Here is a 16,428-nt window from a genome sequence, read left to right as displayed (position 1 = left end):
GGTTTATGGAGGTGGCAGAAAGAAAAGCTGTGTTTGTGTGGGCACGCACTCATTTGTCTGCTTTTTTGTACACACTAGTTAGTCAGTTAGTCATTTCTTCTCAGATTCCTTCAATGAGTCAAATACTTTTAATTTCTCCCTAAAGCTGTTTGGATGAACAATGGCTCTGTGTTATTAATTTATACTAAGACTCACGAGGAAAGGAAATGAGGGGGAAAGGAATCTCCTTTTGATGTGCCCAACCTGTCCGTGATTATTCCAAATAGCACACTATTCCATATGTAGTGCACTACTTTTGACCAGGGCCCATAGGCCACGTCCCAAAATTAATTCACTATATAGTGGATAGGGTGCCATTTGGGATGCATCCATAGAAATTCCTCCCGCTCACACACTGTCACATTTGCATCGGGTCACACTCATCTGACTCAGCCTTCTGGAATACACCTCTTAGGACCTGAGTGTTGCGCCAACTGTGCTTTGTTATGCTCTGCTGTTTGATCCCCATTTCTAGGATTTATTGTAAAGGAGGGATTTTAGGGATTATCTACACAAAATAATGGAGATCTAGGCTTAGTAATTGGCTGTAGAGTGAGGAGATGTACATTTTGGGTTATGTCGTTCTGACTACACCATATGCAAATACATATATACATATTGTTTCCACCCACCCACTCTCTCCAAGGTACACCTGCCTTCACATAGCATAAGGATTCCTCATAACGAGGTGACTGGGGTTGATATCACATGGACTTCATCCATCCCGGCAGCCAGCACGTGGAACAGCTCACACATGACACACACAAAAGCCTAGCTATCATCAGCACACAATGAGCACCTTCTGCTTTCTTTCCCTCCACCCATTTGTGCTGGAAAGAAAGCGACGAGATTCAATTTGGAAAATGGTGAACTCTCCTCCTCTCGTCTCCTTTCTTCCTTCTGAGCTGGGCTAGAGAGTGTGTGTTTCGTGAGCAGTAGCCTTCCTCCAGCCCACTCTCCGGGTCTCTCCAGTCTGAACAGGGCCTGGTGCTCAGTCCAGAGAGCTCCACTGAGGGACGCTCCAGGGTAAGAGCCAAGCTGGATTTTCAAGAGCAAAGACTCACCCACAGGCACACATACTTTAGACACACTGAAACTGAGAAGGAGAGGCACGCACACACAACCTGCATGTCCCAGTGAATATGCGTTTCCCACTAGTTCCTCCACCATCTGGTACCCCTCTCCATCCAGTTCTGGAGCTCTTGTCAGAGAGATCTGTAGAGCAAAAGGAAAACATCAAAACAGCGATAGATACAATTCATGCAACCTAATATTTCTACTCTCCAAACCAACACAAACTTAACCTCCTCACCACAAACACTGACTAAAATGGTCCTGACGAACGAAGATGTACGTAAAGCAGAGGCAAACTCTAGCTTGAAACTCCTCTTAATGTGGCACAAACACACCGGTATGACTTATGTGGTGTTTTTCAAAGGGAGTTCCGTCAATGTGGTGTGTTACTGGAACAGAGTGTTGTTTGAGGGGTCTAGAACATGACATGCTGTTTCAATGTCTTCTCTCTCTCTCTCTCTCTCTCTCTGTGGGTGTGTCCATCTTCCAGGGCTCTAGTCCCAAACTGACAGTTCATTGTGCAGACATCCTGGAGATCCGCCGCTGCAACCGCCTGGAGATGCCCGACAACATGAACACATTTGTTTTAAAGGTGAGGAGGAGACTCTCCCCTGCTAGTGATGCTGATCCATCTTCCTGCCTTGTGTCGTGTACCTCGCCACAAGAAAAGTGTATACACGCAAGCAAGCACACACACACACACACCCTCTGCCAAACTTGTCTGTTTCTTTCCATTCCTGTTCTTGAGGGTGTGTTCATATTTATGTGTGTGTGTGTGTGTGTGTGTGTGCATACAATCTCCTTTACCACTAGTTTTGTCTCCTCTCCAGGTAAATCACTATCCAGGTAGTCTCATATTTGAGACGGAAAATAACCAGCAAGTCAGCTCCTGGACAACAGAAATTAAAGAATGTATCAACAGGTGAGGGACACGGCACACTGTAATGTTATCAGTACACTAGTTATTTAACATGCTACTCTCCCTCCCCATCTATTTTGTATTTTCTTCATCTAGCTTTATTCCGTGTGTATGAGCGTGTTTCTCTCTGTGTGTGTGTGTGGGGAGCTATGTGTCAGGCGCAGCCGTGTGAAAGAGGAAGTGTGGGGGAGGTCTGAGTCTCAGTGGGGGAATCTCAGGACCTTTCTCATTTCTGCAGATGTCTGGAATTCTCCATCTCGCTTCCCCTCCCCAGACTCTGGTTTTCAGTCCAGCACGGCTTCAGCTCTGCAGTCCCCATGCCCCAAGGCCTTCAACACACACACACACACACACACACACACACACACACACACACACACAGATTTAAAATGATAATCTTCTTGCTAACGGTTGGACCCCCTTTTGTTGGGGCGCCAAACATTAAACTTCTATCTCAGAAGGCAGTGCTGTATTTGCTAGACTATCACAAGCTAGCTACTGTAGCTGTCAGAATTGCTGACAAAGGCTAATGAATGTGTTAGAGGTACAATACTTATGTTAGTCTCATGCATTTCTCTTATGCACTACTGACACAGTATGGTAACACTTTTGTCATCAAAATGGACACCCTGTAAAATGGTTGAAGTGTGCAGGGAATGGTGAGCTATTGACCCTGATAGTGCTGTCATTTCCTATTTCGGATGATAGGATCGTGCTGTCTATCCATGGCATAGCTGCGCTTTCAACATGTATGTTATCATGCTGTTCCAAATCAGGCAGTTAGTCACAGTACACAAGATTGTACTCAAGATTTTATGAGTGTGCACATTCATGAGTTTGCTCATGTGTGCATCTATTTTTAGTGTGTGTATGTTTGTGTGTCTTAGAAATATATAGAGGCTTCGTCTTTCTCCTTCTGGGTGGAGGACCTGTGAATATGAATGAGGAGGAAAAACTCCATCTCTCTCACTCTTACTCTCTTTCACAGACAGACAGTGTGTGTCACAGTGTGTGTGATATTGGGGGTGGAGTGGAGGTATCACGTACAATAACACTAGCATTTTCAAGATTTACTGTAACAAGACATCCTTCCTGACCGAGCCCCGACGCTTTTGTGTGCCTCCGTCCTGCTGCTTCCTGTAGACTTGATGGCCCCCATCCCTCTCTCCCGCTTCCTCTTTCTTTCTGTCTTTCGTTCTTTCACTTCTCCCCTAGTGTAACCACAAGTCCAAAGCTCCCGTTTGTGGTTTATATGATTGAATAAGCAGATTGTTGGATTAATATTGACCTAGTGTGATATAAATGCAGATGTGAGTAATGCAGTATCTTTAGGAGAGGCCAATGCACATACTGATAGGATGCATGGGGAGTGAGTAGCTCTATTTCGTACCCTCAAAACTGTGATTCTATGTAGAAGTTAGACAATATCGTTTAAATTAAGCCTCTAAAGTCAAAAGATCAATATATGCCCAAGCAACTGGAGGAGAGTGAGCGGTCAGTTATATACAGCCACGAACCAGTCTGTGTTAAGTGACGCCAACAAGCCATGGCTTCCGTTAGAGGAAAAGACAAAGAACAACTTGGAGATGCAAATGAGAGCAACGAACGGCTAAAGGATATCCAGGAAAACACAGCTAAAATGCTCTCAACGCTCCCCAAAACAAGCAAACTCTTACAATCTGTTGTTAAAGAAGTAGATTTACTCAAAAGGAAAGTAGAGTCTATCGTCAGATATGCATATGCAGGAGGAGTGTGGACGAATAGGACAACAAAAATGGCCTTCTGGAAACAGAAGAACTCTAAATATCTTCACATGGTATGGGAACACAGAGGATCGCGTTCACAAGTGCTGATGAAGCCCTGAACATGCTGCAGTAAGCCTTTCCAGTTGAAAGAGAGCCCAATGCCCTGAGGAGGAAGAAGCAGAAAAAAGTGATAAGCACACTATAGGGCTACAAACGATGCCCACGACCATCTTATCGTAAGTTGAGAAAATATTATTTTCCCCCCATACAATCTAGACTCCATTGTCTCCAAGTAACTGTTCTTATCTAGGAAGTAATAATATAATTAGTCAGTGCCAATGAGATACATGGTCATTGAAAATACATGAAAAGACAATATAAAAAAGGAATTGTAAACCGGGTGCTTCGAGCCCTGAATCTGGATTGGCTGAAAGACATGGTACATCAGACCGTATACTATGGGTATGACAAAGCAAATCGTGTTACTGGTCTAATTACGCTAGTAAGCAGTTTATAATGGCAATAAGGCACCTCTGGTGTTTGTGGTATATGGCCAATATACCATGGCTAAGGGATCACTCCATCACTCTCCTTGGTCAAATACCCCTTATACAGTCTGGAGGTGTGTTGTGTCATTGTCCTGTTGAAAAACAAACCAGATGGGATGGTGTATCGCTGCAGAATGCTGTGGTAGCCATGCTGGTTAAGTGTGCCTTGAATTCTAAATAAATCACAGACAGTGACACCAGCAAAGCACCCCCACACCATAACACCTCCTCCTCCATGCTTTACGGTGGGAAATACACATGCGGAGATCATCCGTTCACCTACATGCGTCTCACAAAGACACTGCAGTTAGAACCAAAAATCTCCGGTTTGAACTCCAGACCAAAGGACAAATTTCCACTGGTCTAATGTCCATTGCTTGTGTTTCTTGGCCCAAACAAGTCTCTTCTTATTATTGGTGTCCTTTCTTTGCAGCAATTTGACCTTGAAGGCCTGATTCACACATTCTTCTAAACAGTTGATGTTGAGATGTGTCTGTTACTTGAACTCTGAAGCATTTATTTGGTCTGCAATTTCTGAGGCTGGTAAATCTAATGAACGTATCCTCTGCAGCAGAGGTAACTCTTCATGTTTTAAAGTAATGATGGACTGTCGTTTCTTTTTGCTTATTTGAACTGTTCTTACCATAATATGGACTTTGGTCTTTTATCAAATAGGGCTATCTTCTGTATGCATGGGCTCCATGATGGGGGGGAAGCATATGGTTGTCGAACACTTAACCACATCTGCTGACAATCTATTTTTCTTGCAAGAGTTACATTTTTAAAAAAAGAGAGAAATGTATTATTTAAAGAGGAGCTGGATTGGAGAGGCCCATGCTACCACCTACTGTAGTAACAGTAGAGGTGTACGCATCCTGATAAATGAGAATAAATGGGAATGGTATGAAGTCCAAAAGTTATGGTCGGACCTAGAAAGTTAGCTGAACAAAAATGTAAATGCAACATTCAACAATTTAATTTTACAGAGTTGCAGTTCATATGAGGAAATCAGTAAATTGAAACAAATCAATTAGACCCTAATCTATGGATTTCACATGACTGGGAAAACAGATACCTTTAAAAAAAACACTGGGGGCCTCACAATGGGCCTCAGGTTCTCATCACAGTATTTTTGTGCATTCAAACTGCCATCGATAAAATGCAGTTGTGTTCATTGTCCGTATCTTATAACTGCCCATACCATAACCCCACCGCCACCATGTGTCACTCTGTTCACAATGTTGACATCAGCAAACCGCTTACCCACACGATGCCATACACTTGGTCTGTGGTTTTGAGGCCGGTTGGACATACTGCCAAATTCTCTAAAACAATGTTGGCGGCGGCTTATGATAGAGAAATTAACATTCTCTGGCAACTGCTCTGGTGGACATTCCTGCAGTCAGCATGCCAATTGCACACTCCGTCAAAACTTGAGACATCTGTTGCATTGTGTTGTGTGACAAAATTGCACATTTTAGTGGCCTTTTACTGTGCCCAGTACAAGATGCACCTGTGTAATGATCATGCAGGTTAATCAACTTCTTGATATGCCACACCTTTCAGGTGGATGGATTATCTTGGCAAATGAGAATCGCACACTAACACAGATGTAACCACAATTGTGCACAACATTTGAGAGAAATAAGCTTTTTATGTGAGTATGAGAAATGTCTGGGATCTTTTATTTCAGCTCATGAAACATGGGACCAACACTTTACATATTGCATTTATATTTTTGTTCAGTATACAATGTACACTTACTTTTAATCCATCTGTCTGCATATTTCAAGACATGGCATATGGGGTTGTCGTAAGATACCCAATGGGCTAAATCCCTAGCAAACAGGTGATTAATCAAATTGCATTCTATACTGAATATCATGATTAGGTGATTTATTGGAGTCAGGTGTGTTAGCTGGGGCTGAGGGAAAACTGTGACACCAATCAGGCACTCGAGGACTGGAATTGCCCACCCCTGGGCTAGACGATTCTCTTCTCGTCACTCATCTTGAAAAGATGTATCAATCAGTCCGCCATCATTAACGCAATGGAAAAATCGAATTATTTATTTACATAGTACATTTCAGCCTTGTGCAGTTGATGGCAGTGTCATGTCAAGAAGGATGGGCTAACATTGGCTGCTGCTAACTGAAGTCATTGTTTATCACACAGGTCTGGCAGCGTGGATTTGGAGCTCCTAACCTACCCTGTGGACAATGCTGCGATGGCCAAACGGAGAGGGAACTCCGAGTCAGGGAGTCAGGGTGGGTGTCAGGGACAGGAAGGGTCGGACCCCAACCTGGAAGTGTGTAACAATTAATATCTCAGGATTATATTGTATCTTTATGTTTGAAATGATGCTGTAGTGGTTGGCCCAGTCACTTGTAACGGTTTGAGGAGTTGTGGGTATGATTCCTGCATGGGCTGCATGTATATCTTATGAACATTCCGGCAGGGCGACAGGTAGCCTAGGGTTTAGTGTTGGACCAGTAACATTAAGGTTGGTGGTTTGAATACCCGAGTCAACAAGGTCATCAGTATTTTGTCGATTTTCCCTTGAGCAAGGCAATTAACCCAAATTTGCTCTATACAACTATACTACACCATACTACTATGGCTGACCCTGTTAAAAAACAAATTTCACTGCAACTATCCAGTGGGTGTACCCCCCAAAAGATGAGCTATTTGTGGATCAAAGGGTCTGCTAAATGACCATGTTACATTCTATTCTTACACTTCCCTTGTTGTCCCCCCACTAGGAACTGCGACCTTTGCCCTCTCGGAGCAGGTGTTCCATAAGACTGACCACTTCCTGTGTTCATACCCCTGGTTCCACGGGCCCATCTCGCGGGTCAAGGCGGCCCACCTGGTCCAGAACTTGGGCCTGGAGGGCCATGGAGTGTTCCTAGTGAGGCAGAGTGAGACTCGCCGCGGAGACTACGTCCTCACCTTCAACTACCAGAGCAAGGCCAAGGTGGGGTGCACATCTACCATAGGTTCCGGAAGAATACCTTCTTAGTTTTTGATATCAGGAACATGTCTGAATAAAAGCATCATTGACATTGTTCATGTCGATGTATCTCCCTCCGCCTCTCTCTTTCTGCAGCACCTGCGTCTGTCTCTAACAGAGTGGGGTCAGTGTAGGGTGCAGCACCTGCGCTTCCCATCCGTCATGGACATGCTCAGTCACTTTCGCCTCTACCCCATACCCCTGGAGTGTGGCACTGCCTGTGACGTCACCCTCTCAAGCTTTGTGGTGGCTAACTCCCAAGGTGAGCCCTCGTCACTGACCCCTGACCTACACTGGACACAAACATCCGCCCCCACCAATACTTTTGAACTTAGGGCTACTGCTAACACTTAACTTTAATGTTATGTCATTGTGTCCTCTCTCTCAGGTCAGATTTCAGCGGCTGTTCTGGTTCCCTTCTCCCTGAACTGCTGGAGCTCTGAGCCCAGCCTGGCCCACTGCAGCCCAGCCACCTGCCCCAGCCTGCTCCACTCAGCAGGCCCCTCTCCAGGCCCCCTGCCCCAGCCCGGACACCCTCATCTATACACCGCTCCCCTCCCAGACCTCCCCACCTCGGGTCCCCTGCGTCGGAGCGAGTCGGTGGGCCGCAGACCCCTACTGCGTCACCCCAACCCCCACCCACCCTTTACTCAGCGAGACTCCGACTACGAACTGGAGCCAGACAGGGGCCGCAAGCGGGCCATCGACAACCAGTACATGTTCCTCTGACCCCTTTCTCCCTGTCACAGCCGGCCCAGAGGTCACCGCAAAACTCCAAGCAAGTGCCAGATGGACTCATGAGTGAACGTGTATGCCCAAGTTGAGAACTGTTTCATGGTGGGGTGACAGAGTTCATTATGAATGTATTTTTAGGAAAGTGTTTTATATTGTTATATGATTATTCTCATTTTATAAAGCGGATGTCGTTGTTTTAAGGGATGTTGCTACATGGGAGTGAGTGGCGCTGATGTGGAAGGTCTTCCCTCGGGCAGGGGAGCGGGGCACCCTCACTGCCTCTCCCTCCCCTTTTAATAGGGGTCTGTTTAAGGGCCCTGAAGCGTTGGGCAACACTCCTTCCCCTCCACACACACACTCCATTTTATAGTGTATTCTAATGATACCCTGTGTATTTGAAATGCACACATTCTGTATTTTAATTAGCTGGAAAACCAAAGGTGTTGAAAAAGGAACCTAACAAACTGTGTGGAGCCTTCCACGTAGGTTTGGTTCAGTCTCACTGTTGGGGTATGTATTGACGTTAAACCTCCCGAGACGGGACTGAACCCCATAAAGAAAGAGGTCGGGAGGGGACACACCCTATTCTAGAGTCCCTGTTCCCCTCCACAGCCTCGACTCTCAAGAGTTGTGCACAGGGCTTATATAACACATTTCACACAATGTTCGTGATACAACAGTTTGTCTGCCCAAAAATGTTTACACAACCATTGTGCAAAACTCTGTTGTAATCACAAGCATTGTACCTGTATTGTACAACTTGAATGTGTATGGGGCAAAATATTAGCATGTTAATTTCCTGTTAGCATTAAAGTCCTTACCTTCATAGCATTAACTTCTTTCATCTTAACATTGTTCTCTCCAGCTCTACGACTCAAGGACAAAGCTGGACCTTTCCGAAGGCATTTGTTTTCTGCTAGTTAAATGTTTCCCTTCTATGGCTTCTTAATCAGCGAGCTCTTGAAAGAGACAAATGTCACCAAAGAAAATGTGAGGAAAAGACTGCACTCCCTTGCTTTTACTAAGAACCCTCGTGTGCATGGCCCCTTAACACATTTTATGTAAGCAACCGTTCTGGTGTACATTTTTGTTTATTAATTAAACTTTCTTTAACATACCAGTAGTACCCATCACTTTTCCTCTATGGACATCTTCTTTCCTTTGCCTAACACTAACTTAGCAGTGAAACCTTAATCATTGAGTTGTATAGCTTACCCCCTAGAAGTCCTACAGTGTTTATGGTCATGTTTATTTCTTATCATAGAAGGGCTTTCTGTTTTTAAGAAATGCACAAAGGCATGTTGATTTCCTTTTTAAATGACCAGGACATCGACTTGCCCTGAAAGGTCTTTTTCATTGCATGACCCAGCTAAAAATCTATCAAGGAATTTTACAATAGTTTTTAATCAGGTACCTTCCGATATTGAAACTGACTTTGTCAAAGGTTAGACAATTGCAGACAAGTATGGTTTGTTTCCTGTGCTTAAATTGAAACTAATCCCAAACCCCAATCTGTTCTGCAAATGCGTAAGGAAAGCAACGGTATCATTGACTTATCAGTCCCTTTGACCTGTAGCCAGAAAGACTGTGCCTTGCCTGAAAACTGCTGTTGCTTTGAACCTCAGGGCGTGATGTTTGAACTTAGTGCAATAAATGAGGTATTTCCAATAACTTAGCCTATTGCACATTGAACGCTTTATATTATAGCTTAGCCTGTACATTGTCTTTGCACTCAATCATATTGGGAAAACAAATCACACCAAGAGTTGACAAGCTTAGTGCATTCCACTACTGTAGACGGGTGAAGAGTGAGCAACACCAGTCTGTCTGCACATATCAGGTTAGTTTTATACTCCAAAATGGCCCCAACGTACCTCAGGCCCATGTATTAGAACATTTGCTGACATGCATTTATTTTGCCCGGTCAGTCAAGCCATCTGACATTGTTCAAGTTCAACTGATTTAATGTGTCTTCTCAATACTGTTATGTATTAGCACTAAACATTCCATTAAACCAAAGCTTTCTATCTGTCAATCTTTGATCAATTGTTACATTTCCCTAAGTTATAAGCATTCTAAATTATCAACTGTATATTTGACTTTTGTAATATAAAGCTAACCCCAAAAAATGTACATACAACAGCATTTTTGTGACTATGAAAAATCTTGTTTTTCTGCAAATATTACTTTGACAAGTCTCTGACATTATTAGAAATGGGTATAAAACAGCATTGTATGGCTCCTGCACATAGCCCTATAATGCTTTCACCGGTCTAGTCCTTTCAGATCTGTGAACAGAGGGGGCTGGGGTTCAAATAGAACTGGGATGTGAAAGTGAGTGAACCAAGAGACGTGTGAAACATGAGCGTTGTTTATACCTGGTGGCAACCTGCATCCTGATCTCATTCACATTCTGCTGACATTAAGACCAGTATAGACTCACCTCCAGAAGTAGTCAGGGATACATTGATTTGTTGAATGAAAGCAGTGGGCAGAGCTTAGTGACAGGTCAAGGGGTGGAGTTTACAGGTGAGCGTCAAATAAAGGCCTTTTAAGGATGGTAGGTTGGAGAGCGATAATTATTCTAAATGACTTACTGAGCAGCCTTATCTATGCTGGTGCAGTGTACTATGCTAGGTCACAGGTTCTAATCTCGCAGATGATCTATATTTTTTTAAGGATGGTCATATCTGGATGGTCAAATCATTATACCACCCTCTAATCAACAGGATAGGGACCAGAAAGTCACAAATTCTTGCCGATGCCCGTTCTTACGTGTGAACCTTGCTTGGCCATTTGCAACTGACTTTGGACCAATTTAACTACAATGCATATTTACTGGAAATTAAATTGTAATTCGTATCTGTCAAGGCCACTGACAAACCTATCCCTATTTTTTTTTAGACATCAATGAATGGCATTACAAAATTAACACTTGATTATACATAGAATGCAAAAAAGACTGCCAATACAGCTGTTTTTTTTAAAAAAGTTTATTTTTCCCCCAAATGTTTTAAATTATTTATATTATCTACAAAGTAAAAGTTACATAATGGTCAGGTGAGAAGTGGGATCACTTTAGCCATCATAATTAATGTTTGTCCTTTTGGCCAAACTTGTTATTAATTACAGGAAGATTTTAATTAGTTTTAGTTTGGTTAAAACCTGTTCTGAAGTCTTGAATGCAGCAGCTGTTAAACAGTAACACTGTTTAAGTAGGAAGAATTTCCCATATCAAGGTGCAGATAATTTATCTTTCTCTCAATTGGCAAGCTGAATCAAGGTTCATTAATGGACCCTCTGCAGGTTTCTTAAAAGGTGTGTGTTGGGAAGAGAGAGGGGATCCATTGTTATTAATCAAACTCTTAATCAAATAAAACCTCTCCAATGCAACAACCTGTGGAACATTCTTTATGACTGGGAGAGGAAAGCATATGTGTAGTAGCATGACGAGAGATCTGTGTCAAGACCCTTGAAGAGAGCGAGGGCTGGATAAGGAGTCCATGTTCTCAACAGCACCCTCCACAGCTGCTACTGATGGTGCTGTTGCACTGGAGGGACACAAAACAGAGGAAATCAGTGAAATTGGCCAGTCGTGGTTAGAATATTTATCATCAAATCAAATTTGATTTGTCACATGCACCGAATACAACAGGTGTAGACCTCACCGTGAAATGCTTACTTACAAGCCCTTAACCAACAATGCAGTTCAAGAAAGAGCATTAAAATATTTACTAAATAAAGTAAAGTAAAACATTCTAATCAATCAAAAAGTAACACAATGTACATAACAATAACAAGACAATATACCGGGGGCACCGATACTGAGTCAATGTGCGGGGGTACAGTTAGTCGAGGTAATTTTTAAAGTGACTATGCAGATAATAAACAGCGAGTAGCAGCAGTGTAAAAACAAGGGGGGTCAATGCAAATAGTCCGGATGGCCATTTCATCAGTTGTTCAGCAGTCTTATGGCTTGGGGGTAGAAGCTGTTAAGGAGCCTCTTGGTCCATAGCACTTATTACAAGAATTTCAGCTAAATGTATCATTAACGATAAGGCTGGGGAAAATTAGATCAAACATTGACGTGATGAACAAACATATTTGCCCCAATTTAATACTTGGGAGTTTAGTTGAACAAGCAGTACAGAGACATCTGTCAGGTGATTAGAAGAGTCCCGCCCCCGAGGCATATAGGGATGGGGAGATGTACCTTGGGGGTGTGCCAAGTAAGAGAAGTGTGTAGTGGAGGACACTGGGATGGGGTTGAGGGCATTCTGGGGGAGTTGGGGGCCGCCTGGCTGCTGGGTGGCCATCAGCATCATCTGAGGGTGGCCAGGGTGGGAGGGAACCATCCCAGACTGCATATGGGCCTAGGAGGAAGAGAAAGAGAAAGAGAGAGAGAACATTAGTAGAAAGAGATACATACAACTGTTACTGACTCCATAAAAAGGTTTTGTGTTTTTGTTCCTGGGACCACTAACCTGTTCATATAGTATGTACTCAGAGTGAAGTGAAGGGCTTCTGAAGGTGGAGCTCACCTGCTGCATGTGGGCCATGTGGGAGGGGTTGTAGCCGTGCTGCATCTGCTGGGGGTGGAGGTAGACGGCCTGCTGGGCCGAGGGGAAGCTGCCCTGTGGGGACTGGGGGTTGGTCCCCGGGGTCATGGAGGGCGGGGTGGGGGCCAGGGCCTGGTACATCTGCTGCTGGGGCTGGTTGCCCATGTGCAGGGCCTGGGCGGCTGCAGCCTGGTGCTGTTGGACGGGGCTGGGAGCCGGGTGGTTTCCCCCATGCTGCCCGCCCTGCTGGGCCTGACCTGTGGGCGTGGCCGAGGGTTGGGGGTGCTGGTACTGCTGCGGCATGGGGCCTTGTGACACTGGAAGCACAAAACAAAGACTGGGTTATTGGCATGGACCAGATTGAATGTAGAGTGTTTGCTTTACCACAAGAAAGTTATCTAAACGTACATTTTTTTAAAACTGGGGTGAGTATGCAACGCTATTACAAATCTCTCAACTTCCGGTCCCAGAACATAAATTATGTACCTAATTTTGTTCTGGGTGCCAAGATAAAGTACACAAAGACAGAAGACTAAACAAAGTGACAATAGAGTGACACACGGGGGGGGGTGTTGCTTACCATACATGGTGTGAGTCTGCTCGCCATACTGGGTGGTGGAGGAGACCAGCTGGCCGGGCTGGCCGTGGTTGGGAGGGGCCATCATCCTGGCCTGACTCTGCATCACCGGGCTGAACACATGCTGGGCCTGGGGGGGGGCACACATTGCTTGTGTCCTATTCACAATACACTGCTAATGAAGACATACATGCCAATCTTTTGTGATACCTTTATGGAGTTTATCGAGTTGTAATTTTGGCAGATTGTTACCTGTGACTGGTAGTGGGGCATCTGCTGCATCAGTTGCTGGCTGGTAAACTGCTGTGGGCTGCAGGTGAAGTACTGGGTTGAATAGGTGGGGCTTTGGGCCACAATGGGCGGCCCCGCGGCTTGGGCTGGGTGCATCATTGTGGGTGTGCCCTGGGGGTGGTGCTGGTCTGACCTCTGCTGGGGCATGTTGGCTACTGCAGTAGCCAGTGGAACACAACATCCAGGATTACAGGGAAGTTGAAGTTGGAAGTTTACATACACTTAGGTTGGAGTCATTAACACTCATTTTTCAACCATTCCACAAATGTCTTGTTAAGAAACTATAACTATAGTATTGGCAAGTCGGTTAGGACATCTACTTTGTGAATGACACAAGTAATTTTTCCAACAATTGTTTACAGACAGATTATTTCATTGTATCACAATTCCAGTGAGTCAGGGGTTTACATACACAAAGTTGACTGTGCCTTGAAACAGCTTGGAAAATTCCAGAACATGATGTCATGGCTTTAGAAGCTTCTGATAGGCTAATTCACATTATTTGAGTCAATTGGAGGTGTACCTGTGGATGTATTTCAAGGCCTACCTTCAAACTCAGTGCCTCTTTGCTCGACATCATGGGAAAATCAAAAGAAATCAGCCAAGACCTCAGAAAAAAACATTTATAGACCTCCACAAGTCTGGTTCATCCTTGGGAGCATCCTTCCAAACGCCTGAAGGTACCACGTTCATCTGTACAAACAATAGTACGCAAGTATAAACACCATGGAACCACGCAGCCGTCATACTGCTTAGGAAGGAGACGTGTTCTGTCTACTAGAGATTAACGTACTTTGGTGCAAAAAGTTCAAATCAATCCCAGAAGAACAGCAAAGGACGATGTGAAGATGCTGGAGGAAACAGGTACAAAACTATCTATAGCCACAGTAAAACTAGTCCTATATCCACATAACCTGAAAGGCCGCTCAGCAAGGAAGAAGCCCCTGCTTCAAAACCGCCATAAAAAAAATCCAGACTGTGGTTTACAACTGAACATGGGGACAAGGATCGTACTTTTTGGAGAAATGTCCTCTGGTCAGAAATAGAACTGTTTGGCCATAATGACCATCGTTATGTTTGGAGGAAAAAGGGGGATGCTTGCAAGCCGAAGAATACCATCCCAACCGTGAAGCACAGGGGTGGAAGCATCATGTTGTGGGGGCGCTTTGCTGCAGGAGGGACTGGTGCACTTCACAAAAAAGATGGCTTCATGAGGAGGGAAGATTATGTGGATATATTGAAGGAACAGCTCAAGACATCAGTTAGGAATTTACAGCTTGCTCGCAAATGCCTCTTCCAAATGGACAATGACCCCAAGCATACTTCCAAAGTTGTGGCAAAATGGCTTAAGGACAACAAAGTCAAGGTATTGGAGTGGCCATCACAAAGCCCTAACCTCAATCCCATAGAGAATTTGTGGGCAGAACTGAAAAAGCATGTATGAGCAAGGAGGCCTACAAACCTGACTCAGTTACACCAGCTCTGTCAGGAGGAATGGGCCAAACGCACTGTGGGAAGCTTGTGGAAGGCTACCCGAAACATTTGACCCAAGTTAAACAATTTAGAAGGCAATGCTACCAAATACTAATTGAGTGCAAGTAAACTTCTGACCCACTGGGAATGTGATGAAAGAAATAAAAGCTGAAATAAATCACTCTACTATTATTCTGATATTTCATGTTCTTAAAATAAAGTGGTGACCTAACTGACCTAAGACAGGGAATTTTTACGAGGATTAAATGTCAGGAATTGTGAAAAACTGAGTTTAAATGCATTTGGCTAAGGTGTATGTAAACTTCTGACTTCAACTGTATGTGCACGGGGGGGGGGGGCACAGCCTTCTTAAATTCAATATTAGTCTACAGTACTGAATTTACCCTATGACATGGTCTCCAAAAGCACTGTTAATCAGAGCAGCTCCCCAGCAGATTGCTCCCCAGCAGACTAGACAGCAATATCTAACACCGCTACGACCCCATGCAGGCCAGGTGTTAAACTAAAAATGTACCTGCACACGTGATCTTATTCTCTTTTGACTCCATCCATTCGACTCCATACGTATGTGTGTGTCGGACATACCCAGATGCTGAACTGTGCAATTAGTGAAGACAGGGACAGACAGCATTGGCAGTGAGCATTCTCACCTTTACCTGGTCTGTAGGGCTTGGACTGGCTCACCGTCATATGAGGCATCTGGACATGGTACATGGCTGGAGACTGAGAGATGACATCAGAAGCATCCGTTTAGCCAACTGAAACCTTCCATTGATTCTCCGCCCCCCCCCCTTTCAACTTTTGACTCCCTTCTCATCCACCCTCAAGCCTTGTTCACAGCATACCGTGTGGACTTGAAGTAAGAAGAAAGGTTGGCTGGGCAATTACCTTAGGCCACATGGATACAGTGCAGTTGTCCACCAATGGGTTCCAACATAGCCCATTTACTAACCTGGATGACCATGCACTTCTTATTCTATATCTATCTGCAAACATTAATACAGGCTTATCAAATAAAGACGTGAGAATTGCTCTGCATTGCGTCAGTGTTTGTAAACTCTGAGCAAGAATGGCATAATCCTAGTCATATTATTCTAGGCCTGGGAGAAAAAGTAAGAATGTCACTTAAGAAAGCTGTTAAAACAAGAATGAGGTTAAGTTCTTGATAACAACTGTAGCCAATTGCAATAACAAATTGGCAAACCAACATCTGATGAGACATTTTCAAGCAAGCAAAGCATCTCATACGGATTTTGGCAAAAAAGGTAAGAAACAAGTAGATAGCTTAAGAAATGCACGAACCTTCCAGATAATGCTTTTCTAATGGAGAGAGAGGAAAGGGAGAAAAGAAAAAAAAAGAACCATTCTTTAGTTGCTCGTTTTTTTTTTCTTTAACCAGAAATTATTCTCTTAACTCAAATGACCGATGTTGGA

General features: G+C 44.1%; 2 protein-coding genes across 8 annotated transcripts in view; one reads left to right on the top strand and one right to left on the bottom strand.

The window, feature by feature from the left end:
* The window catches only part of LOC118357991 (SH2B adapter protein 3-like), a 61,145-nt gene extending 51,037 nt beyond the window's left edge, over positions 1-10,108 (top strand). For both annotated transcript variants that reach the window (XM_035735318.2, XM_035735319.2), the window contains exons 3-8: positions 1,604-1,705; positions 1,944-2,035; positions 6,501-6,592; positions 7,088-7,302; positions 7,435-7,600; positions 7,727-10,108. In XM_035735318.2, the coding sequence (XP_035591211.1) occupies positions 1,604-1,705; positions 1,944-2,035; positions 6,501-6,592; positions 7,088-7,302; positions 7,435-7,600; positions 7,727-8,067 (1,008 nt within the window). In that variant the 3' untranslated portion in view covers positions 8,068-10,108. The remainder of the gene's footprint in view (positions 1-1,603; positions 1,706-1,943; positions 2,036-6,500; positions 6,593-7,087; positions 7,303-7,434; positions 7,601-7,726) is intronic.
* A 940-nt stretch (positions 10,109-11,048) lies between these two features.
* The window catches only part of LOC118357990 (ataxin-2-like), a 33,374-nt gene continuing 27,994 nt past the window's right edge, over positions 11,049-16,428 (bottom strand). For 3 of the 6 annotated variants that reach the window (XM_035735311.2, XM_052478476.1, XM_052478475.1), the window contains 7 exons: positions 16,297-16,314; positions 15,645-15,717; positions 13,462-13,655; positions 13,213-13,339; positions 12,615-12,949; positions 12,287-12,446; positions 11,049-11,624 (listed from right to left, as the gene is read on the bottom strand). In XM_035735311.2, the coding sequence (XP_035591204.1) occupies positions 11,605-11,624; positions 12,287-12,446; positions 12,615-12,949; positions 13,213-13,339; positions 13,462-13,655; positions 15,645-15,717; positions 16,297-16,314 (927 nt within the window). In that variant the 3' untranslated portion in view covers positions 11,049-11,604. The remainder of the gene's footprint in view (positions 11,625-12,286; positions 12,447-12,614; positions 12,950-13,212; positions 13,340-13,461; positions 13,656-15,644; positions 15,718-16,296; positions 16,315-16,428) is intronic. The other 3 variants (XM_052478473.1, XM_035735314.2, XM_052478474.1) reach the window with 3 other exon arrangements.

The sequence above is a fragment of the Oncorhynchus keta genome, chromosome 25 (genome assembly GCF_023373465.1).
Source record: "Oncorhynchus keta strain PuntledgeMale-10-30-2019 chromosome 25, Oket_V2, whole genome shotgun sequence".
NCBI lineage: Eukaryota > Metazoa > Chordata > Actinopteri > Salmoniformes > Salmonidae > Oncorhynchus > Oncorhynchus keta.
Note: the sequence above shows the minus strand (reverse complement) of the source record. Positions and strands in the feature narration are given on the sequence as shown.